This window comes from Platalea leucorodia (genome assembly GCF_965183815.1).
Source record: "Platalea leucorodia genome assembly, chromosome: 16".
Taxonomy (NCBI): domain Eukaryota; kingdom Metazoa; phylum Chordata; class Aves; order Pelecaniformes; family Threskiornithidae; genus Platalea; species Platalea leucorodia.
In genome coordinates, this window is record NC_138838.1 from 10,399,171 (window position 1) to 10,424,513 (window position 25,343).

At 41.9% G+C, this 25,343-nt stretch overlaps 1 protein-coding gene across 1 annotated transcript; it reads left to right on the plus strand.

Moving 5' to 3' along the window:
- Positions 1-340: 340 nt before the first annotated feature.
- Positions 341-25,343, plus strand: TADA2A (transcriptional adaptor 2A). Its single transcript, XM_082328048.1, has 16 exons — positions 341-405; positions 2,035-2,219; positions 3,054-3,160; positions 4,259-4,318; positions 4,954-5,045; positions 6,522-6,679; positions 8,132-8,220; positions 9,012-9,084; positions 14,417-14,480; positions 16,468-16,511; positions 17,066-17,176; positions 18,569-18,640; positions 19,271-19,403; positions 20,337-20,380; positions 23,022-23,095; positions 24,964-25,343. The coding sequence occupies exons 2-16, from the start codon at positions 2,195-2,197 to the stop codon at positions 25,147-25,149; spliced, it is 1,332 nt and encodes a 443-aa protein (XP_082184174.1). The 5' UTR covers positions 341-405; positions 2,035-2,194; the 3' UTR covers positions 25,150-25,343.

Genomic DNA, 25,343 nt, shown 5'->3' on the forward strand with positions numbered 1-25,343 from the left:
GCGGCTAGAGGAAGGAGTTTCAGTTCTTCCCCGGTGCAGCACAGCGCTGCATCCGAGGGAGAGCTGAGGCCGCCAAGGCCCCTTCGTTACGCACCGCACCGCGCGGCCTCGACAGCGGCGGACAAACGGACGCGCGCCGGTGTCAGCCGCGGGGCGGACGGCGCACGGCGACCCCCCGCAGGTCGGGCAGCGCTCCCCCGCCGCGCTGCAGGGCCGCCGCCGCCCCGAGGGGTCCCCAGGGGTCCCCAAGCCGAGGAACGGCGGCGGCGGCGGCCGCGCCCCCCCGGGAGGGGCGGGGCGGGGCCGGCGGCGCGCGCGGGACCGCGCACGCACTGGCGCACGCGCACGGCGGGGCGCGGAAGGCCGTGGCGCGTGGGGCCTGCCTACCCGCCTCCCGGCCGTGAGGTGAGAGGCGACGGGGGCGCGGCCGGCGGCCCGGCCCCGGCCCGTGAGGGACGAGGGGGAAGTCGGGACCGTACCATAGCGGGGAGGAGCCGGTTCCGGGGCGGGGGAAGCGGCAAGGGCGGCGTCCGGGCAGCCGGCGGGGAGCTGGGGGGGGGAGGGGGGGGGCGAGGGAGCGGGCTGCCGGGAGCGTGCGCTTCCCACACCCGCCTCAGGGGCCGCGCTTGCGCCTGCCGGGGGCGGGGCCTCGCCGGGGGCGGGGCCTCGCCGGGGCGGAGGGCGCCGCCTGGCGGTGATGGGGAGAACGGTCCGCCAGGGCTGGACGGGGCCTGGGATGTGGGGAGTGGGATGTGGGGAGTGGGAATGTTGTTTAGCCTGGAGAAGAGGAGGCTGAGGGGAGACTTTATTGCTCTCTACAACGGCCTGAAAGGAGGCTGGAGCCAGGGGGGGTCGGTCTCTTCTCCCAAGGAACAAGCGATAGGACAAGAGGAAATGGCCTCATGTTGCGTCAGGGGAGGTTTAGGTTGGATATTAGGAAAAATTCATTCACCCAAAGGGCTGTCAGGCCCTGGCACAGGCTGCCCAGGGAAGTGGTGGAGTCCCCATCCCTGGAGGTATTTAAAAGCCGGGTGGATGTGGTGCTTAGGGACATGGTTTAGTGGTGGCCTTGGCAGCGCTGGGTTAGCAGTTGGACTTGACGATCTTAAAGCTCTTTTCCAACCTAAACGATTCTGTGATTCTGTGACTGGGGAGTGGGATATGGGGGAGTGCACAGGGCTGGTGCCGGGATGGCCTGTGCTGCTGTGCTGGGTGCTGGCGCTGCACCGGTGGGTTCAAGCAGCCCTGTAGCCAGGGCTACAGTGGTTTGCAGTTCACAGAGTGAAGTGAGTGCCCAGAGGTGGCTGTGCGGTGTCACTTACGGCCACGGGGTAAAAAGTCCAGCCTGGAAGTTGCTCTTGGTTGTCTGAGGATCGAAGCAGAGGTACAGGGATGTGTAACCGGGATGGAAGCAGCTGCCATCTGCGTGGAGGGGCTGCACAGCTTCAGTGGTGTCCCTGGACACAGGACCATGCCTCCTCACATGGTGCATGGAGGAGAAAACTCTAGGAAGAGAAACATGAATTTCAATAAGCGAGAAGCCTGAGCCGTTCCCAGCAAAAATACCTTGTAAAAGTGAGACATGTTACAGATCGCACAATGGACAGCAACTCGCTTCCCTGATGGTGGACAGCAGTGTAGAACCTCACTGTACAGGTGCTGGTGAATCAGGCCTGTTCATAGGAGCTGCCGCACAGTCAACACTGAAAGTGTAGTTGGCGTGATCAGGGTAGATTTTTGCACTGCTATGTCCATGCCACTTCTAACCTGTTCGTTCTCTTCCTGGTGCTTCTTGGAGGTGCAAAACACTTCCTTGCACAACAACTGTTCACAACTCTCTGCTCAGCACATACATTCCCACTGAAAGCCTCGGTTCAGGATTGGCTTATATCCCCATCACTTCTCATCTCTTCTTATGCTGTATCCCATCTCTCCGCATTTGATTTCTTCTCATACACAGAAAACAGACTCTCGGCCATGTCAAATGGTCCCTGTTACGAAGACTGCTGACAGCCTTTTTGCTTTTGTGTTCAGGACGCTCTGGGAGGATCTCATCTGCGAGGGCTGCGTGAGAGACATCTGCAGGGAGAGAATATCCTGTTTGGACATACTGGTTCGGGCAAGGCTTACGCTACAGGCTTTTAGGCAAGATAAGTGTTACTAAGAGGAGCAAGGACACTGCCGAGGGAGAGGAATGGAGCGCCTGGCCTCCTTCAGTAGTAAGTACCATTAGATGACATTTGAAAGTGTTTGCCATTGTTTAAAGACATTAGCAGCCATCTGGGGGAGAGAGACAGAAAACTAGCAATATTCGGTTCACAGGGTCACTTCTTTGATCAAATTCTCAAGAGCGTGAGTACATGAATGATTCAGTGGGAATTTGGGTCCTTTTTTCTATCTACTTTTTATAGTTGGGCTAGTTCAAATCCATTTTCTTGGAAAAATGTGGCTTATAACTTGACAGTCTATTTATTTTGATTACTTTGCAATGAACAAAATAAGAAAAACTTGCAGAGCAGTGTTTCATTCCTTGTTCAGCAATCTGAGCAGCGTCTGAGGTTTGGACGGGTTACAGAGCAATCTTGTTGATGCCTTTGCAACCACAGCAATATGCTTTACGAGTTTGACTTGAGGTAGATGGATGGAAGACTGCAACTGTCTGTGCAGTATTCTCCACAAATAAGGTCTTGGGTCTGGTCTTCAGTGCAGAACACGAGCGTGGGCACTGGATCAAACCAGCCAGCTGGCATAGCTCCTGGCATCACTGCAGAGTTGTACCAGGAGGCTGCTATGGACAAGATTTTCCTTTGAGTCCATTGCACAAGTTTAGGTCTAGCCCTCAGTGTATCAGGTCTAGCAGGGATGCAGTGCCAACATCTCTCTGGCAACTCTAGCTGAAAAAGGAACTTTTACCAGATATTTGGAGAAGCCGCAGTAGGAAAGAGGTTATGCACAGTTGAGTTCACTTAAAATCACTGGGCACAAGTGAATTTAGGTGATTGCAAAACCAGTGCCTTGTTTGTGTTGCATGAAATTTACTTTTGGCTTCACAGATGACCCTTTTGATAAGCCTCCATGCCGAGGTTGCTCTTCGTACCTCACAGAGCCCTACGTTAAGTGTGCTGAGTGTGGGCCTCCTCCCTTCCTCCTGTGTTTGCAGGTGAGTGCAAGGATAAAAGCAAAAGCATTAATTTCTTTGAGAAAGTCATCAAAGGCCTGCCCGGTACCAAGCTGTTCCATAAACACATTAATAACTGGTCTCTGTAAACTTGTATCAACACACTTATTTGCTCAGGGACAGGGAAATGACAAAGAAAATGTTGGAGGCTGAAGAACTGAGGCATGAGCAGCTGAAGGAGATCTTTGTGAAGGCAGCCAAAACTACCTAAAGACATGCAGTCAGCCTGACTGTGTAACGGAGCATGCCGCTGCATGTCTAGAGAGGTATCGTTTCTGTCATTTTTTATGGCATGGAAAAGAAAAGCCATCAAGAAACACCCTCTCCCTGTCATCACACGTTTTTTTTTCCTCCCAAATGGAAAAGGAAATTTGGGGAAAGTTTGCAATATTGACAATAATTGTTTGTGGCCAGATATAGTTCTTTAAAAATTATATGTGTGATCTTATAATCACAGAAAGTACTGCTAGTTTTAATTATTAAATAAGTTTGCATTATTTATGCTTAAGAAATGGCAATTACCTCTAAAACTGGAAACGTAGCTTAGCCTTGTGCTGAGATATGTACAAAATACACAAAAACCGTATTTTGTATGTTGGGTATATTTTTATTCATTTACCCGTACTTAAAAAACAAGAAATTTAACTGTTGAAAGTAGCTGCAAACCATGCTGGTGCTTTTTAAACAGAAAACCAAGATTAAAGGGAAACTGTGTTTTCAGTACTTAAGAAATGCTTTGTGCCTTCTTCCTGGAACTTTAAAACATACCACCAAGCTTCTTTCACCTGCCTAACTTTGCCATAAATACTTAACAAAAAAGTATGTTGATTCACAGGAGTTACGTCTTGGTGCAAAAGACAAGTAAGACACAAAGACAGATTTAACACAATTTTGACAAAGATTTTTCTACCATTTTATGTTTTTTCTAAAATGAAATCAGAAAAATTGAATATCTTTTTCAGCATATCAGGTGGTCAGTTTTGGATACCCAGTGGTCAGAGAATAAAAGGAAAAAAGGGACCAGTTAAAATGTTTTCAGGGCAGAAGAGACTAACATAATGCTAATCTTTTGTTCTACAGTGTTTCACACGAGGATTTGAATACAAGAAACATCAAAGTGACCATACTTATGAGATAATGGTAAATATTCCTTTTAGATAACACCGACTCAATCTTGAGCTCTCATAACTTCCCAGGAGTTAGACCCTTGCTTACTAATATTACATTGAAAAGTTAAGTGATACAGTTCTTTGATTCAGAGGTTTAGAACTATTACAAAAAGAAAAAGTCTTCCTTAGAGCAAAGAAAAATATCCACCTGGACCATAACGGAATAGTGGAGACATTTAAAACTACTTTTTATTATTGTGCCTAGATAGCACAATGCATCTCACTAGACTTCCAATTCTTTAACCATGTGAATCAACTTCTGTTTCTCTATTCTTCCCCAAAATCAGTCATTTTAAAGCCTTCAGTAATTTTTATTGTGCCTCATAGCATAACATTGTTGAATTACAGCTGGTAGCTACAACATGTAACAGTATATCAGAAGATCTGTAGTGACAAACTAATTTTTACTGTAGTTGATGACCCAATGCCCTAAATAATTCAACAATAATTTGATCAGGTTTCAAGGGACACAGTAAAAGTTTAAAAGTTTTTACCAGTAACGGTATTATGTACTGTGTTGTCCTGTAGTTTAGAACATCTTTGCTCTTCATGTGGTGGATTGTAACAGAGGATAACAGCAGTTCGATTTGCTTTTTTCTTCTCTAGACTTCCGATTTCCCTGTCTTGGATCCTAACTGGACAGCTCAAGAGGAAATGGCCCTCCTAGAAGCTGTGATGGACTGTGGATTTGGAAACTGGTGAGAATTTAGTGGTTCAGCCAACTTCAGTGAATGATGGATAGTTTTTCCTTTAATTTCACTGGATCTTACTGTTGAATACATCAGTGCGCATTGACTGTTTGATGACTTATTGCAGGTGAGACTCTAATTTGGCAGCTAAAGTGGAAGACTGGGGTAGCAGATTCTGTTTTCAAATCTGCTGTTAGATATACAAGGAAATTGTTGAAGGCTTCTTGTGAGATGCAGGGCACCTCCAGTGAAGTACAAAGTTCCCTCAGTTTGCACTAAAGTCACTAGGTTTTGAAGGAGCTCAACTATTTCACAAGATTTTCTGTGCCTCAGTTTACTCCTATGTAAAAACCAACTTTTCTTTCAGAAAATTTTCTTTCAGAATTTCTTACCTTGTGTGGTTTTGGTTTTCTTACAGTTGACTAGGTAGGTGTTTTTATTTTTGGAGGTTTCCTGCTTCTCTGGAGCACTGGAAATATTTAATATTTTCACATTATATTCTGTTAAGGTAATTTCTGTAGTCAACACAGGATTTTTATGCATTTGTAAATAAACCAGATCTGTAGTCATGAGTTATCTCTCTTATTCTTCATGAAAAAATAGCTGTATTAAAAGTGCAGAACCCTAGACTTCACTGAAACAGAACGGTGAGTTCTTGTGCGTACATTGCTGTCATAATTAAGACTGAAAACTGGTTGCAGTTATGTTCTGCAAGTGTGCTGTCTAGTACGCTTTGCCCTACTTAGCAATACAAGTAATCTTAACTTTTTCCTTAAACACTTGGCTTTTCTCAGCCTTTACCAAATAAAGGAAAAACTGACTTTTCTTCCTGGAATCCCTTGCATCCAGTTTTTAGTTTAGCAGAAATTAAAATGATTGCTGCTGGTGGATTTTTTTTTTAAAGTCCTCAACTTACACAGCCATTTTATTAAGACAAAATACTTCATGTTTCTAGTCCACCACTTTTCCAAGGAAGTTTGGCAAAGATTTCTAGAATGTGTTTTGTACAACCATTTCAGTGTTTAAAAAAAAAAAACCTGTTTAACATCTCTACAGGAAAGGGGAAACCACTATCCAGTTAAAATGGCAAGAGAAACTTGATAAGCAGAATGCAATTCCGGACTTAGAATTTACCATTACCTTGAGTTAGTAAAATGTCTAAAAAGCTCTCAAATAACAATATTAAATTTTCAAACATCTAAAAGATTTGGTACATTCCATCAGCTGGGGAGTTTCTCATGTAAAGACAGTGAATTGCATTGCTCATGACCACCAAAAAAGTGCTCCCTAGCACTGTGTCAAATGTGTAAGTATTGGCTCAGTGTTAGTACGCAAAATGTGAATTCAGACATCATCACAGATCAGTTCTCTGCACACAATGTGATCAATCTCTTGTCCAAAATTATCTTTTCCCACCAGAGAAAGGAAAAAACCCTCAACATGTCTGTGTTCTTCATATTAAACCTCCCCCTCTCCCCACTTCAGGCAGGACGTAGCCAACCAGATGTGTACAAAATCCAAGGAGGAGTGTGAGAAACATTATATGAAACACTTTATCAACAATCCCTTGTTTGCATCTACATTACTGAACCTGAAGCAGGCAGAGGAGGCGCAGCACAACGAAACAGCCATTCCTTTCCACCGTGAGTATCCCCTGCCCACTAGCACACGTAGGGAGCTTCCCCGCAAGGTCTCTGCTCTTCCAAAACTTGGCATGAGCAGCCTTTGGAGAAAGGCATGCACCACACATGCAGTTTGCTTTCATTCCCAAAAGGAGAGCTTGTTCAATTGGCTAACTTGAATAATGTTAGTAGTAGGGTTTTCTTCACACTGCGTTAAATTGTTGGTGTATCAAATAAACACGAGTGCCAGTTCAGTGGGAAAAGGGAGGGAGCAGAGTAGTCTGATTGATACAAACATCACATTCTCAAAACCAGAAGTTCCTGCACAGCCAGTGGGAATGGTCACTCAGAAATCACCACAGTAAAAGCCTGGATGTGCATATTCATTTAAAAGACAACCTACCTCAAAGCTGCTTCACGTGTGGCACGATATAACAGCGTGTCCTTCATGGTAAATACCAGTGTGAGTTCTCACCCTGGTGCTGGGGTGGTTACTTTTCTTGTCCAGACCCTGCGTAGCAATGTTAACTGAGAAGGGATTTCTACCTTTAAAACATTTCATCTGATTATCCACTGTGTAGCGAGCCTACTTGCTGATGTGATTTGTCATAAAATCATTCCCTTTAAACTATGCTGATTTCACACCTCTCTCTTTAAAACCGCCTTTTAAAAAGTGTATGCTAAATTTCAGCAATTTAACAGATTTTCAGTTTTCCTTAAATTTAGCATCTTTATAATTCTCCCAGTCTAGCAGCTGTTCCATTATAAAGCTCAGAATGGCTGGGTAAAAAGATTGCTTGGTATCTGGAGGTTTAAATTTCACGATAAAGCAGTTAGAGCGAAAGCAGTAGGAACTGGACAATTTTGGTTCTGTCCCTGGTTGTCATTGATTTTTTAATCTGACCTGGGCCAAGACAAATTCTCTGTGCCTCAGCTTGCTTTATCTGTAGCATGGGACTTAAAATGCTTAGCTCCTTCACAAGTGTGTTGTGAGCCTCGGTCCGTTATTGTCTGTGAAACACTGAGCTCCTCAATTGGGAAGTGCTGTAAAAATTCAGAGTTGTATAGCTTTAATTGCAGCTCTCTGTAAATGACACCCAGAAGATGGCAGATTTAACACCCCTGTTGCTATTAACTAAAAGAACCTGCACGCTGAGACGAAGTGATCTGCAGAGGTTTACTGAGGGGATACTGAGTTCTGAAATGTAGAGTTTACATTTTATAACCTATTTATTACCTTGAATTTATGTGTTTGACTTTTGGGAATACTATGAAGATCTCAGATTACTGCATTTTTCTCTGGATGAGCGCAGTCTTTTTCTGAATGTAACGCTGAACAAAAGCCCAATCGGGGTTTTTCTTCAACTAATTATTCCCACTTTTCCTGCAAAAGAAACACCTATTTACATACTGGTTTGCGTTAAAAAAAGACCCCAAGCCCTACACAACAACTAAAAACCTTTATTTTTTCAGCTGCTGATGATCCCCCACGGCCTACTTTTGATTCCTTGCTCTCCCGGGATATGGCTGGGTACATGCCAGCGAGAGCTGACTTTGTTGAGGTAAGACTCTCTCTTCTCCCATTATTTTAAATTTGCTACTGAATGCAAGATCAGCAAACGCACACTTGTTTGCCCCTGCCTATAGGTCTTTACTCTTCATATAAAACCCATTAGAAGAGAGGAGAGGACAGAGTGATTAATCCAAGGATTTAATTGCAGAGGTGGCGCTGCAGGCCTGCAAAGCTGCTAGCAGGCAATCTGTGAGTCACGGGCTTTGTGTGTAGGGGCTGTAAGGCGTGCTGCTGCCACCAGATGTCCAGTCATGAATGGCTCTTATGTAAGCGGACTAGATGTTGTGAATTAGATGCTTAGCAAAAGGGGTCAGCTTCAGCACGCTTCTATTTCATTTGCCTTAGAGAAGCACATATGAGCCTGATCCAAAGATCACTTGAAAGACCTGCATTGTTTTCAGTGTTTCTAGCTGCGGGCCCGGGGCCCCAATTCCTGTTGCAAAACAAGCTCCTGTACATGAAGTAATGAATTCAGCCATATAGGGGCTTGTTGTTTTTGTACATTTGAGCAGAATTTCCACCGCAGTGTGGGAGTCATGGAGATTACCTGATTAATTCTCATTATCCTATCACAGCATCCTGTTCCACTTCCAGCCATGGGGGTGCATATCATACATTCCCTAGCTAAAGCTCCCCTGTGATGCCTGTTGCTCAAGGATGGAACCTTGTACAACTGTGTATGAGTAAATATCTCTGCTTTCAGTACTTCTACGTGTACTGAAACTCAATACCAATTTTTTAGCGCTAGTTAGTGACAATTTATTAATCACCTCTGAACAGGAGTTTGACAACTATGCTGAATGGGATTTGAGAGATATTGATTTTGTAGAAGATGATTCAGACATTTTGCATGGTAAGTCTCATATTTTTGTACGTTGTCTGAAAAAAATGTTTCAGAGTGCCTACACAGCATTTCATTGGGTCTCTTTTTCTCTACACAATTTTTTAAAAGTGAACATACATTTGTAATGATCTCACTTCTGTGCACTGGGATTTAAACACTGGCATTTCTGTGGTCCTCACTTTCAAATCTCTTTCAAAAACTCTTAATCAACTGATGCACAAATGGTACTTATATGTAGAATAATGCACTTCACTCACTGCTGAAATGTAGCCAGTTGTAAAGTAGAACATGATTGAAATCGAATAGTCTCCACCAGTAGTAGGCATCTCTTTAGGAAATAAATAAGTACATATAGTGTTTAAAAGTACTGTGTTTATGCTTCAGAATTCTCCCATCTATTATCAGGCAGTTCTAAGCTAAAGCCTCAGCGTCCCTTGGAGACAGACAAATCCTGTTACGTACAGACAGTCTTTCCAAACTTAAAAAAAATCAGTTTGAAATTTAGCAGTGTACACAGAGCTTTAAGGAATGCAAACTCCCTTGGCTCAAAAAAGGTTATGAGAATCCTATGTCAGTCTCTCTTCCCTTTTAATGTTTATTGAAAGGGGGACTGGTTTGTGGACGTGTCACAGATTCATCATGCCATCTCTCTACTGTTTCTTTTTATTACTATTAAAAGATATATTTTCTTAGATACTTTTCCTGGCATATCTTCCACATTTCCTGCAGTGGTAAGTTTAGAGACTTCTTGGTTGCGTTCAGACCATTTTGACCAAAGGACCTGTCCTCCATGAACTTTGCTAACTACTGTTAGAACTATATATATTTGTACTTTTGCCCCTGTAACATCCTGTAGCAGTGAGTTCCACAATTGAGTTAGGAGTTCTACAATTTAATTATGTGGTGTGTGAAAAAATACTTCCTTCTGTCTGTCAGATCTTTTGCCTGATAATTTCGTTGGATGTTCTCTAGTCTATTCAGTTGTCTTCAGTATTTAGTATGGGATGTCAGGCATTTGCCCTGTGAAAACTGTTTGGCAGAGTTTATGGAGCGTGACCAGCTACATTTTCAATCTCTTAGCTCAGGAACTCTGGCATCATCCTTCCCACAGCTGTCCTAGATCTGCCCACGTGAGAGAAAACGCCTCTCAAAAATGAAGTCCCAAGGTCTAGCCAGCTGTTCTTCTTTTACATGAGGCATCTTGGGGAGAGAAAGAATTTTCTTCTAAAAAACTTTGGAATTAGATCTTTCCCTTCTCCAAGTTTATACAAAAAAAGGAAGGAGCCACATCCTCCCTGTCCTGCAGTTTTAAAGATCTCAGATGCTGACTTTGCTTGATTGCTTGAGAATATTTTGCAACCTAATTGTAGGATTTCATATTGTAGAAGATGGCTCCACACTTGGATCTGAAGGCAGGGACAGGCATTTGGATGATTTAAGAAACCTTTGTACTTTCTAGTTAAGAGGCAGGGAAGGTTGTGAGGGAGCCCTGGGGGCCCAGGTTCTCGTTATCCCTCCCAAGGGTGCCTGTCCCACTACTTCCAGGCAGCGGCTCTAACGCCTCTCTACCCCAGCCCTGCCCACTGGCAAACTTCTTACACTAGATCTTGCAGAAATGTCCTTGAAAAGCAGCCCTGCGGCTGTCGTTCACACCTGCTCAAGACAAATTTTTGCTGGCCAAACAGCATTTTTTTTTTTTTTAAGGTAAAGATGTAAAACAGGGTTTTAACACATTTTATAGCCCAGAGAAACCCAAATGGGGTCTTGCAGCATACATTAAGTATCAGGTTTGTGAAAAAATCCTCAGTTTGTTTTTCTGCCATACGTTAAACCTCACTGGGTTCAAGATTAATTTTTGAAAACTACTTTTATATTCCATTTTCTGCAAGTTGCTCAAGCTAGACCCTGAGAACACACCAACCAGAATAATTTCCATGGTCTCTCTTTCTTTCTTTTGTTTCCCAAGTCGCAGATCAGGGCTGCAATGTCTAGGTTGCACGTAACACAGGAATATTTGATGCTTTCATTGGAACAGAATTCTCCTTCTTCCCCTTCCTCCACGTTGCTCTGCTTTTCTTAAAATTTTGTAAAAAACATTTTATAAAAAGTCCTAGATCTAAGATGCTTGACCTCTGTTTCCTGATATCATTGTATTTTCCCTGTTGTATTTTCCTGTGTCGCTCCAAACAAGTTCTCAGTACTCCCACAAGAAAGAAGAGTGCAATTTAATACAAAGTGGAAAGACTCCCAGGCAGCCTTTTATGAGGAACACAGAAACCTCTACCTGCTGACTCACCAGCTCCTCCCACCACACAGGAGGTCACAGGCATCATTCAGTCACTTCTTGCTATTAGTGAGATGGTAGGAATTGTGTGAAATCGCTCATATTTCAATTAACTTACTGAACTGTTAACTTCTATTCAGTACTTGCAATATAAAAAGTGCATGCAAATATATATTGCAGTTAAACAAAAACATAATGGGCAGATCAAAAGAAGCAAGTAGTTACAAATTAATTCATACCAGAGTGCTTGAATATTTCATGAATTACAAGTTTTCATCAGACTGAATTATAACCTTAGTAATTTATCTTTTTCCAGGCTTTTTCTCTCCTTTCCTTCTCACGTAAATGATTTTTACTTCTAACACTGGAAAGTAATTGCTGAAACCGCAAGTTTAGAAGTGAGTGAAAATAGACTGCAACCCTGGCTGTACAGTAGTGAAATTTCATTTTATAAGATACAAGGCAGTCAATGTCCTTCTAAATATTACATGATGTTTATTCTTTTGTAGAAAGTCCTGACATGCTCTGAAGGCAGATACTCTGTTTGCCTAGGGTCCTGCTTTCCTCTAGGGAGGGTGAATTGGATTATAGCCATTAAGTTTGTACCAACCAAGGCACACACTGGATGCACAGCCTGTTTACTTTGATTAGTTTGCATTCTTCCTATTATTTGGGCCTTGCATGCCAAACAGAGGTTAGCTAGCATGAAACAAATGTCTCACTCATTAGTGTTCCAAAAAGTTTTTGCAGACCAAATGAGGCTGAAGAGGAATGAAAAGCAAAGAAACTGTTTTGGACACGCTCTTGAGAAACCAAAATATTTTGATTTTTTGGAATGAAACAAGGAGCCTTGAATTTGTGCCTATCACTGGATCCTTCAAAGCTACTCTGACCATCTCAGAGAACCTTATCATTTCCCAAAGTGGACACTTTGAACATGGTGTCAGCTTGGATTATCTTAAGTTGCAAGTACAAACAACTGCCTCCCTAGTATAGTCCATGGGGAAAAGCACAGGCAAATAATTTTCATTCGTACAGCATCTCTTTTCTCATTTCAATGCAGCATGTAACAGTGTAGTAGTCCGAGTTATTCATGCATTCCAGATTTTGTAATCGGCTGTTCCTGTGTGAATATGTCTATTAAAAACAAAAGCCCCTCCAAAAGTGCATGTGGCAGCAAATACTAATTTTTCTGTAAGAAGCGGCTTCATTTTTTCCTTTCATTTGTTCTCATGAATGTTCCTTCCCCCCTCCGATCATAATTTCCTTCAGAATATTGTGCACTCAGGTGAAAGCATCAAAATGCAATGGTTATAGGTGCATAATTACTTGTGATATTTATAGAGGTTCTCCGATGCAATTTCTGCATGTACTTATTAAGTTCTGCCCACACAAACCCCAGAAAATAACACGTTAGCTTAGCTTGCAGAGAGTTTAAAAATATAAGAATATTTTCCATAAATTGGCACTGATTCCAACACTTAGTAATATATTTCATTCATGTTTAACTTGCTGCATTTCCCAATTTCTTGTCCCTACCTTTAAGCACAAAGGAGAATTTGCTGCCTGTGCTTGTTCTTAAATTAGGAAACTTAAATCCCTCTTTATGAAAACAAACTATGATCCTTGAACACTCTGGTTTTGCAAGAAATTTGCAAAGAGAAGTAAGAATATTGTACCACCCCTCCTATCTTCACACGTAATCTTTTGCCCCTAGATTAACATCCAATACTTTTGTATAAATTGAAGATTTTTTTGCTAATACAGGATCAGCAAGTGTAACTCAAAACTGTTGGCTCCTGAGCTAATACACACAGCCTTTGGGCTTTAGCTGTCCCTGTTTATAAGAAATTTTATTACCCAGAGGAATGCACAAATGAATTGCCTAGAAGCTAGGGGCTTCCTGGTGTTTACATAGAAATACATATTTTAAAATAGACACATAACCACACTTCTTAATTGCATTATTAATTATTTATTGGAGAGTGCAATCAATAAACTGCCAGTATCAATTTTGCTCTGCTCTTGTAACTACAGAGAGAGGAGTGGATTCTGGATTCTGTCACACTTGGGCCACCCCTGTTTACACAGCACAGTGGGCTGAAAGGGGACGTGCTCTTGCTTAGTTTCAAAAAAAGCTGCATGTTGTCTCTACAGATTGTAAACCCACTGTCAAGTCTTAAGCCTCTTCCTTCTGAGAACATATTGAAATGATTAACGTAAAGGAAAAAAGGCCAACCAAGAAATCAGCCAACTCTATGCTTATTTAATGACCTAGAATTTTTGCATTATTTAACAAAATGAGGGAAGGGAAGGCGATAGGTGTCTCCTTATCTTTTCTTTCAGGAATTTACTGAAAAAGTTTATTAACCTAATGGTTACAGGAAAAAGAAGCTGAAGGATCTCCGAGTGGATCAGCCAGACTGCAGACAGATTTGATTTTGAAAAGGATATGATTTCTAATGAGCATGGCTTTTTCCTGTGCTTCTTCACATTGTCGTGAACTATTCTCTTTGTTCTTCTGGCAGACAGATAGGTTTAGAAGTTAACAAGCTGAAATCTTGTAGATGTTTTTAAGAACTGCAGCAGAGGCTACTTTGAATCTTCACAGTTCAGAACTGTGTCTTTCTACTTTTCGGAGTTCCTTGTTCTGTGCAAAGAAGCCTTTGTCCAAAGATGATACCTCGGATCCTTAAATCTGACACATTTGCTTTTCGGGAGAAGGAATACTTAACAATTGCATGTATGAAGGAACAAATAAGTGCTAATAGTAAAACACTCCAAGAAGAAAGAGGAAAAGAGTTCTCAGGATCTGCCCAGGTTCATATTTACTGGCAGTAGTGTATTTGGAAGGAGTAAGCAAAAGAAAGCATGTACAGTCTGCAGAAGGTTAGCTTCTAGTGAGTTTATGCCCCTGTAAAATTGCCACGGGATTTTTAAAACGGCAAAGTAGAGTGACCATTTCAGCCACCATGAACATAAAGGCTTGAAAATTAGCCTACTACAGTGATTACTTATGTAGTCTGTAATCTTTTTATTATTATTATTATTTTGCAGCTCTGAAGATTGCAGTTGTAGATATCTATCATTCCAGGTTAAAGGAAAGACAGAGAAGAAAAAAGTGAGTTTTCAAGCAGTAACTGTGTTCCTTTGCTTCATTACCATGTTTTGGTCCCCAGTGTTGTCCTAATACTAAAGATAAATGATTTCCTATAGCATCCTTCCAGACAATTCCCACGCATGGAGACCTTCTGCTATGAGATTTGCATGACAGGCTTCATCTTGGATGTGTGGTTCTCCTTCCGTGCACAGATTAAGATCAGGCACATGGCTTTAGCAATGGTACCAGCCCAGAAAACACAGATTAACAGAGCCTGGTACTTATTGGTACACATGGTTGACAAAGGACCTCTACACACCATAACTCTCCTTTAAACTCTCAAAACAAGTCATTAATTGTGAAAGGCCTATTTTCCAGTCCTTTTTAGTGCATGAAAGTCATGTATGCAGTGCTCTTCGTATTACTATCCCAAATCCAGTTATACATAACTAACTAAGCTTCTAGCACACCTTATGTGATCACATAGCCAATTTGCAGAATAAGAAACTGAAATACTACCTGGGAAACCCATCACAGATCCAGGGATAGGAACAAGAAAAAGAGGCAAATCTCTGTTCTTTCTGCACCCTATATAATGCGGATGGACTGCACACAATTCATTTTCTACTTCAGGGGTTAAAAAAAAAAAGCTGCCAGTCTGTGACTAATTGCTAGACCCCCACGTTCTCCACAGAAATGTTTGCATCATTATTTTTAATTCTTAGTGGTCCATAAGTTAGTTTTCCACAACGTGTAATGAAGATAACTCTATCACTGATGTGAGTTTGAATAATTTATTCAGTTCATTTGACAGCTTTTTAGAATGACTCGATCTATTCATTAAATTCAATTTTATTATAACTTTCAAATACTTTGTTCAATATTTAAAATTATATCTTGCTGTATTACTCCCTGCTGGAAGAATTAGTAATTTGGAGTAAGACTCCTCTATTCCTTCTCCTCGTAATAACAGCATAGTTCTGCTAAATGACAGGTAAGAGTTGATGTGTATTGACCTGGTTCTTTATAATTCATAAATAAAAAATATTTATGGGGTGTAATTTCCATTATGATAAATCATGTCATACTAAAAGAAAGTGCCATAAAGCTCAGTTATATAACTCAAATTGGTGTCAGTTTTTGTAAAGTTTCTACAGCAGGATGGGACAAAAATCTGCAAAATGACATACATAAAAATGCTGATGTCACTCCCAGAAGGGCTTCTCTTCATGGGACAGGAATATTCTTTTATACACACTAAAGAAAATGTAATGGATTTTATAGAGCAAATTCCAACCTGACCTTGAAGAGCCCAACTTTGTAGTATTGCTTATCATTTGGAAAAGTCAGGTGTTTATCGAATCGCCACATAGCAATGACCACATGACATTTGCCGAAACCTGTGACAAATGTATTTGTCATGCACTTGTAAATATCTTACCTGCCTTTTTACTCTGCTCATTTCCCTGATCCCGTCAGGAGCATTTCAAACTTATGAGTTACCTAAATCATCTTCCTCTTTTTAAAAGCTAAGCTGTCATGGAAAAATTCCTTCATCCTGCTCCCAGTGGTGAAATTTACAGTCCGTCTCTCCCCCTTGCTCTAGTAGAAAGACGTTTGTCTCTCTCTGAAGCTGGAAATCATGCTTCATCAGACATTCCTTTACCTCCAATTTTGGAAGGAGTCATAAGATACACTGTAGATGCAAAATCTGTGCCTAAAGAAGCAATTTCAAACCTTTTAAGCGATTGTAGCTTCCTTTGTGCTTAGTGCTGTGAGAGTTGGACTAATGCACACCGCTATCCAAAATTTGCCCTGATTAAAGCCACGCTGCATCACTACGTCATGTTTCTCAGCTAGCCAGCCTGAGGGTTATGGAAATTTCATACATGTTTAGTTTTAGACCCCTCTGATGGTCTAAATCAAAGTTTCTTCTGAAGCCTTTGTATTTATGAGGTAATACATGAGTTAATGCCTTTTATTAATACCATTCTGCTCTCAATTACAGAATTATAAGAGATCATGGCCTAATCAACCTCAGAAAATTTCAGAGTGAGTATCAGGTGTAACTGCTTAACTTTAAATTGGTGTCTACTCGGGAAGCAAAACTTCAGATGTTCACTGTTTCCAGTGCACCAGTGTGGTTTATTCATACTGGACCATGTTCAGATGGTCTGAATTCCAGCAGATTTCCTGCCCCGACTGTTTCCAACCAGCCGGCTCTAACTACTCCCAGCTCAGTGTTTTAGTTATTACCTTGGAATTGCTCTTCAGAAGCATTTTGGGCTCCACTGAGTAGGGAGAGGCGTGAAGGTGAAATCTAGGCCTTGTAAGTGCATCTCACTATTCTAAGAAATGATCAAACAACATTTAAACATCATCCTTTATGCTTTTAGATTTTTAAGGGCTGTATAATTTTGTTGTTTTTTACTCAGCAATTTGTAGTTTTTTATTCAGCAATTTGTAGTTACCAAAATGGCCAAGAAGCGTACCAAATCTGGATCTTTGGGCACTTCACAGAGGCTGGTGGTCACTTCAGGTTCCACTGAATTTATTTTCTTCTCACAGTAGGAGTGATAAGGTGCGTCACTTTTTCCCCCCTCTAGTTTTGGAAAGGCGATATCCAAAGGAGGTTCAAGACCTTTATGAAACAATGCGACGATTTGCACGAATTCTTGGACCGGTAGAGCATGATAAGTTCATTGAAAGCCATGCATGTAAGTATTTTGAGGATGTTAGCATATACGTTCTTCAATAGGCATAATGAGGGGTTGCATCATCTACAATCTTTCCTAAATATATACCACTCCTGGAGGGCAGGAGGTTGTTTTTCTCTTCCTCCCCCATCTAACTACCTCAGAAAAACAAATACATTTGTGGTTTGATACATTAAATGAACAGCAAGTGGGTTTTTTCCACTAAACTGTGTCTGACTTCTTTGTTTGATTTCTCAGTTGACTGAACATTCTGGTCATGTGTTAGAAGTAGTATTTTCTTATCAAAAGACCACTATTCATTTACTGGGACTCTATATCACTGAAAGAATAAAATCCCTAAAATTTATGTCTGTATTGAGAGATTGGGAGCTGGCAGCAAATCGTGAATTCTTTGAAAGATACACGTTAAACTATTATATATGTACATAATTATATAGTACAGCCGTCATTATGTCCCTTACCTTAAAGGGAGAGGCATTGTTCCATCACTGAATCATCCTGAGTCTTTATGCATAATCATAGCATGCATTTAGTCAAATTTCAGTACAAGTCATTACATCCTGCTTAATTCTGTGACTTAAACTGGGAAAATTGTTGCTCATTAGAAGGAACAAAGCATTTAAATAGTTGCGACTGTATTTTCAGGACACCCTGTGTGAAATACCAAAAGTATGATCCTGCAAAATCATGAGTCCCACATGTAAGTGCTAGTCCTGGAACCTAGTTTTGCTATTGTAGTGACAGCAAAGTCCTCAAGTTAACCTGATAGTCAAGTACACACATTATACAGATCTCCTGAGGAGTATGAGTAAACAAATTCGAGACAAGCAAACTTGCTCGCTGTAAAACTAAGCAATGCCTGGAAGCCAGCTGATAAAAGCTATAGGCAGTAAATATCTCCGAGCAAAAGAAACATGGGTATTTAATCTTACTGACTGCAGAAAAAAAGAGTTGTCTGCAAGGAAAAATTTTGGAATGTCCAGTTATGAAAATCATAGTTCAAAGACAATATTAGATGCTATGAGGAGCCTGGATGGAATAGTTTTTCAAACTTATTGAAATGCCTTCCAGAAATCCTACATTATCGTTATTTGCCTTGTCCAGGGTATGGCAAAGGAACTGTCAAAGCATGAAGATAAAATAACTTTTCTGAGCCCACAAATGCTAGAAACCAGATTAAATCTGTGATCAAGGAGTGTTGGGACACAGTGAGTTTGAGATGTGATAGAGACTTGTGCAGAGAGGTTAACCCTGTCTGTGGTTCTGTGTACTTTGTAGCTGAACTGTGTAGACAAATAAGAAATAGCAATGTACATCACAGTTCACTGCCACCCTCACTGACCCACATTTGTTTTTTGGATCTCCCTTCTGCTTACGGTTGGGGTAAACCAGTGGAATTTGAGCTGCGAAGGGAAATAAAGCGACTACAAGAATACAGAGCAGCAGGAATCACCAATTTCTGTAGTAAGTACCTGATGCATTATTCAGCCCGTTCCCATTCATCAAGGTGTGGAAGGATGATTTTACAACATTTAGGATGTGATGAATAAAAAGACACTTATTATTGAAATGCATCTGCCTAGCTCTTTAACTGAACAAGGCTTTAGCAATAATGCCTCAGTCCAGCTGTGCTTTTTTAAAGCTGGTTTGAGCCATCAGCTTGGAGAACGCGCTGTCTAGCAGAGCTCTGCTTTAGTCACCACTTTGCAAAAGATCCAGAAAAAAAAAAAAAAACACGTGTGTCGTGGCACAGTGGTCACCAGTGCTTTATCTGTGGACACTTTCACTGGCTATCAACAAGTGTGATATCTGGAGAGAAGGCTAAGACCTCTACATAAACGAAATGGCCTATTTTATCCTGGAATTGGATCATGGAAGCCTTTTTTGTTTGTTTTTGGCCTGAAATCGATGGGGGGAGGGGTGCAGGGTGGAATCTAATATCTGCTGATGCCAAGTAGTTGTCATGAGGGAGAATAGCAGAGTCTGGTCCAGAGCTCGAGAACAGTTTCTCACTTACTTCCTGCAGTTGAAAAACAACAGTCTGAAAATTTTGACCGAGGCAGCTGGTAAGAATGTGGTATCTGTTTGCCATAGGTGCCAGAACATATGATAACCTTAAGAAGACAAGAGATGAGGAACGCCTAAAGCGCACTATGCTTTCTGAAGTCCTGCAGTACATCCAGGACAGCAGTGCCTGCCAGCAGTGGCTCAGTCGACAAGCCGATATGTACGGTTACAGTAAGACTGCATTTTACATACCTATAGAATCATTTAGGTTGGAAAAGAGCTTTAAGATCATCAAGTCCAACCGCTAACCCAGCACTGCCAAGCCCACCACTAAACCATGTCCCTAAGCACCACATCCACCCGGCTTTTAAATACCTCCAGGGATGGGGACTCCGCCACTGCCCTGGGCAGCCTGTGCCAGGGCCTGACAGCCCTTTCCGTGAAGAAACTTATCTTCACCGAAATTCTTCTTTCTATGCTTCAGTCAGGTGCATCAAACACATTTTTTGTCTGATAATAACAAATGCATTCCCAATTTATTACAGTAGGAACAGTCTGCAAAATTCAGAAGGGCAAGAAACTGTGGATAACAGCAATAGTGCTTGTTGAAGTGCAGACGTAGTGACTAGTAAGGGCTCAAAATCTCAGTTTTCTCTATTTCACATTTCAGGAATTTAACTGCTGTTAATACAGTCATGGAGGGAAATGAGGTCTTTATGGATATTAATGAGGGCACAGATGACACTTGAAATGTTTTGGATGATTTTAGATGTAGCAACATTATTAATGTGTAGTCACCCTGCACAAAGCATTTGATTTAAGGAGCAAGCTGCGATGCAAAGGAAGTATATCCTGTATGCCACATGGTCCGAGAAGATGATTTGTAATTTCTCCAGTCAGTCTCCACTGAATTTTTTATTGTGTGCCACCCCCCCCTCCTTTTTTTTTTTTTTTTAAAACAGGTTTCAGACATAGTCTTCAGTCTGGGAGTGCTAAATATTTAGAAATCCTGTTGATTTCAGATCAGGGCCTGGGTTATGCCAGCTGAATTGTATAATTATTAGAAGTTGGGGAGAAAGTAGGTTCAGGGCCAATATATGCAGTTATTCTTAAAAAAGCATGAAGGCAATTTGAAAATTTCCTTTCTTTTCAGTGATTCCGGCCTGAGTCCCACGGTACCAGTTCCTTCAAATTCAGGTAACTGTTAGGTGATGGTCTGTGATAAAAAGCCAGCCATACATCAGTAATACCGTTCTGACAGCCTGTTGGAGAGTGACTCTTTTGCTTCAGCGCAAAAGCGTCAGTCCTCAAGCCTCGTGGTTAAGCACTGCTCAAGTCAACATTACCTCAATCTGCAACTCATTCCACATGCAAATCCTGTAGGGTTTTTTGCTGAATTTCTAGATTTTTCTGGCTACAGATGGAAAACCCATCCTAAAGCTACATTAACAAGGCAGGAAAGAAAAGAATTTTCACACGAGAACAAAATTTTATCTTTAAAAGATAAAGCTAATCCATTTTTTTAAATGAAGCTGTATAGCACATACCATAGCAATATGAACCTGACAGAAAGCAGATTTGGGAGGGCAGAACACCAAAAAACAGTTGCCTGAGAAGCAAGCAATGGTTGCAGGATCAAGCACTCCAGAGTGACAGAATGAGATGATACAGGTTGCCTGTGCAACTTCAGTCTTCCTTTTCTATGAATATGCTTTTATATTCTTTAATTCTGTAATCACCAAGTTATGGTTTTTTCCACCAAGAGGACCCCTGCTTCTTTCAGTGCCCGGTAAGGACAGGTCCAGGGGTCAGTCAAGGCCCTCGTGAACAAGACTTCAATAAAATCCCATCCTCATTTGTTGAGGTCACAGGATGGCATGCAATGAGTGAGACTAGGATAAAGTTTTACTATAAGGTTGTTAAATGTTGCCACTGCCTTCTAGCTTTGCCTTTACATCCATTTTTTATGTGGATGCTAATAAACCACTTGAACCAAACTTCTCAGAGGTGGCCACCGAGTCTACATGTTCTTCCTCATTTCTGCCCGGAGCCCTGGAAATTTGGGTCAGAATACCAAGCAATTAGTCATCGCAGAAGTCAATACGTGCTATGTTTTAAACGTATTTGGTGATAGGTAAGATCTGGTGTCTTGGAGAGAAGGTAGCATTGTGTATCTCAGGCTGGGCATCCAGAATTCATGAAATGGGGACAGTATCCCCTCAGCTGAAGGGCTAATATGAAGACTGAAATTAATTGTTTGTCAAGTATTCAGTGGTCAATGAGGGAGAAGAGGCCAAAAGAACATGAGTTGTTTTGCCTGTGGAACTCAGATAGCATGCAGTGTTTACAACCAGTATCAGATGTTGAACAAAACCCAAACAAAATACCATATAGTTAGTAATTAAGGAAACATCCTGCATACTGAATAAGGCAAGGATACTGCGGAAAAACTGCCACGTGCCTATATAATTAAAGGCTGCATCATACTGAATATACAAGAGGGCAAATTAACGTTGCTTAACTTTACTTCTAGATTTTGAGATCCTGATTTTGCAGCCTTAATATGTTTTCTTTAATGTAGTTTGTGTATGTGTGTTATTTCCTAGGTTTTTGAAAGAGTAAAACCAAATTCTGTCGTGTCTCATAGCACGCTCGTTCCAGGCTGTAGAAAGAGGGAGCACTGCTGGGAAATAACTTCCTCTACACCTACCAGAGACTCACTACTCCGGCTTCTTTCTAGTCCTTCAGTTCTCTCTCTGATCAGGCTCCCCTCACCCAGACAGGCTCCCTACAGACGCACAGGAGAAGGAGCTAGAGAGACTCCCCAGTCCCAGAGGCAGGACCTGGACGGGGCAGGGTCTGGAGCAGCGGCCAGCAGAGTCCTTAGGAAAACAGAGCTGCAGATTCCCCAAGATCTCATCACTTTTCCAAATTTGGGAAGTTTGTCCTGGGATAGAGAGACCTATCTCTAATAGTGCTAAATATGCAACCGACAGCACAGGGGCAATAGACTTTCTAAAAATGTAAATAAATAACCCTAGCTTTGTTCTGAGCTCTGGAAGTTAAAAAAAAAAAAATACTATTAGAAAAACAAAACCACAAACCTGTAAGTAGACAGCCCTCGTGAAAGCTTAAGCTGCACCAGTTAAAGTTCAGCAAAGTTATAAACAATAGTGAAAGCGAGAACTATCAGACTACCTTGTAATATTTGTTTCAGTTCTTACTGTTTATCATAACAGACAAAAATAAATCCACAGACTGCATTTGCTTTCCAATATCTGCATCATATTTAAAGGCATTTAAGGAAAACTCTGCTTCATGAAGGTGTCAGTAATGCCAGAGGCATTGGCTGCTAATCACACCAATAAATAATCTCAGCATCCTTGCCAGGTACCGGTTTCACACCTGCCGGGAGTTAGTCCTGCACGCTGTGCGCACCCAGGGCACACCCTCCACACAGCACTGACCTCCCTCACCCCGGCTGGAAGAGTCAGTTTAGTCAGGAGGTACAGCCCAGCTTAACCATGGTCAGTGACGGTTTGACAGAAAGCTATGCCTAAGCTTTCAGTTCCTCCTAAAAGCCAGTGAGCCAGGGCTAACAGCAGAAGAGTCCTCATGCAAGTATTCACAGTGCTTAGCTATGTCACTTGCAAAATCATACCATTTATCAAATCAGTGCAGGTTTTGTGTTAAGCCCTAAATAACCCCGTCTATAAACACTTGAATCATACTGGGTTAACATCACGGGATCTAATTGCCTCTGTGATCACACACCTAAGGAACAGTCACTGCCAAACTGCTCAGAGTTCTTCAGTGTTTTCCTTTCTTGTCTCTGCAGGTAGACGGAGTGCCCCACCACTGAACCTCACAGGTCTCCCAGGGACAGAGAAACTTAATGAGAAGGAGAAGGAGGTGAGGAAAGGAATGGAAAGATAATCTATATAAAACTTCATCTTCACATTGCAGGGGTGCTCACACCATCTGTCTCAGGTGCTGTGAATATTGCCTCAGCTGCATGCCCTGACTGCTCTTTCCTGCTCGCAAAAATCATTCAGGTTTTCCAGTTGGCTTCTTAATTTTGGTTACTGTACTATACGTACAACATAGCTGCAGCAAATTAGCTTATTTAGCAAAGAAAGGTGGAGAGCACCAAGGTGCTATTACATGCTATTATAACATCAAGAGTCTGACATCCTCTCTTCCTCTGTTGTGAGACCGGGGTGAGCTGAAGGGTTCTTTTTGCTTAATGAACATTGGTTTTAAAACTGGCAGAGGATTTCATCAAGGGCTTCACTGGACAGATCACTGAACCTGAATAGCGGAGCTATTTCTGTGTTACAGATATCTCACAGCCAAACCTCAACCAGTTATGGTTGGTTTTTCACTGTAACATTGTGAACCATGAAGGCAGTAACAGTGTATTGTTCTTTTCCTGTTTTTTCCTTATTTCTGCTTTACAGTGCATATATCAAGCTTTTTGTATGCACGTGTGGCAGAGAATGGAATCTGCCTTTCTTTAAGCCCTGGGTTGTTAGCTCGGCTTGGTGTTGCATTTTGCAGTCCCATACAGAGTGCTCTTGCACAGTCACCTAAAGCAATCAGAGGCGCAGAGAAGATCAACAGAGCAGACAGAAATGGGACTGCAACCCATGCAGCCAGCCCCAGGAGAGGCGAACAACGCAGCAAGGGCCCTGCCGTGTATTTATGGCTCGCTTTCTTCTGCAGCCCAACGTAGGGTTGTCCTCTAATTCAGTGAAAGGCAACACTGGAAAACTATTGAAATAAAAGATTTTTTTTTTTTTTTTTTTTAATAGAAGTCATAATCTGTCCTTAGATTGTCCACAAGGCAGATTTCAGTGTAAGTGAAACGCAGATCTATTTCAGACTTTTCCCTCTGTGTGGAAGCCATTTCCCCTTCACTGGGGACGGCAGCATTGAAAATCAGATCACAGATTCACCATGGAACGTGGCATTTCTGGCTCCATTCAGCATGCAAATAATCGTGACTAGGACATTAGTGTATGTGAGGAGTCTGATTTCCTCGTCAGCTGAGACATAAAGTCTGAGTTCTCTGAATTCTGCAATTTCCTATCAACAAGGAACAATCATTAAGCATTTCCTCATTAAAAGGAGGCGGCAGCCAGTATCTCTGCTGGAGCAATACGGTGCACCCTCTAGAAGGCGGCTGGCGTTTGGAAGCTAAATAGGAGCATTGCAACCTAACAGCAGAGCGCAGGGGCTTTTGAAAGCAATTCCTTTTACCAAACTTCCAAACCCGTAATGCCCTCCCTGCACAGTTTCCATCCTAGACTTCCGGAGGGGGCAGGCGTTGTGTGCGTAGCTGCTTTTGTAGAAAGGTATTAAAGACTTAGTCTGCAGGGGATTAATAGACAGATGCCCTCCCTGGCTCTCGTCCAGCATGCTGAATTGCGGGTTGCAAGTCTCTTTGGCATGTGTACTTTTCTTGGTTTGTAAAGAACAACGCCCACACAGGACACACTCATAGTTACGCTCCTGTGAGCTGAGAGCTTGCTTTCATCCTCCTAGTTTATTTTTTAGTCAGGAATGTTTTTGAATGCAGCAGCCAGCAAGCTCCTCCCCTTCCTACCTGTGGATCGAAACAGCTCATAATGCAATTACTGAATGCCTCCCCCGTACAAAAAAGCACATTTAAAATGTTTTCAGAAAAATATTCCCAATGTTACTCCCCCAACAGGAATCGCAGAATGAAAGAGCATGGCAAGTGTTATTGTTTATTAACTTCACCTTTTGTCTTCCAGCTCTGTCAGATGGTGAGGTTGGTCCCTGGAGCCTATTTAGAATATAAAGCTGCTTTAGTGAACGAGTGTAACAAACAAGGAGGCCTGAGACTAGCGCAGGCTAGAGCACTCATCAAGATCGATGTGAACAAAACCAGGAAAATCTATGACTTCCTTATCAGAGAAGGGTACATCACGAAAGCCTGAGGACAGACAGCAGCGCTTTGGCTGGAGCAGACAGATGTGGAGAAGCTTTGAAGTCGCTTTGACAGCGCTGAAAGATTTTAACAGTGTTGAAATGAAGGACATTTCCTTTTGTTTAAAATCTTTGGGGGCTTCTTTTTGTAAAAACAAGTAGGGAGCTTTGTTAAATTGTATGAATACTGACATTTCTTTGTCTG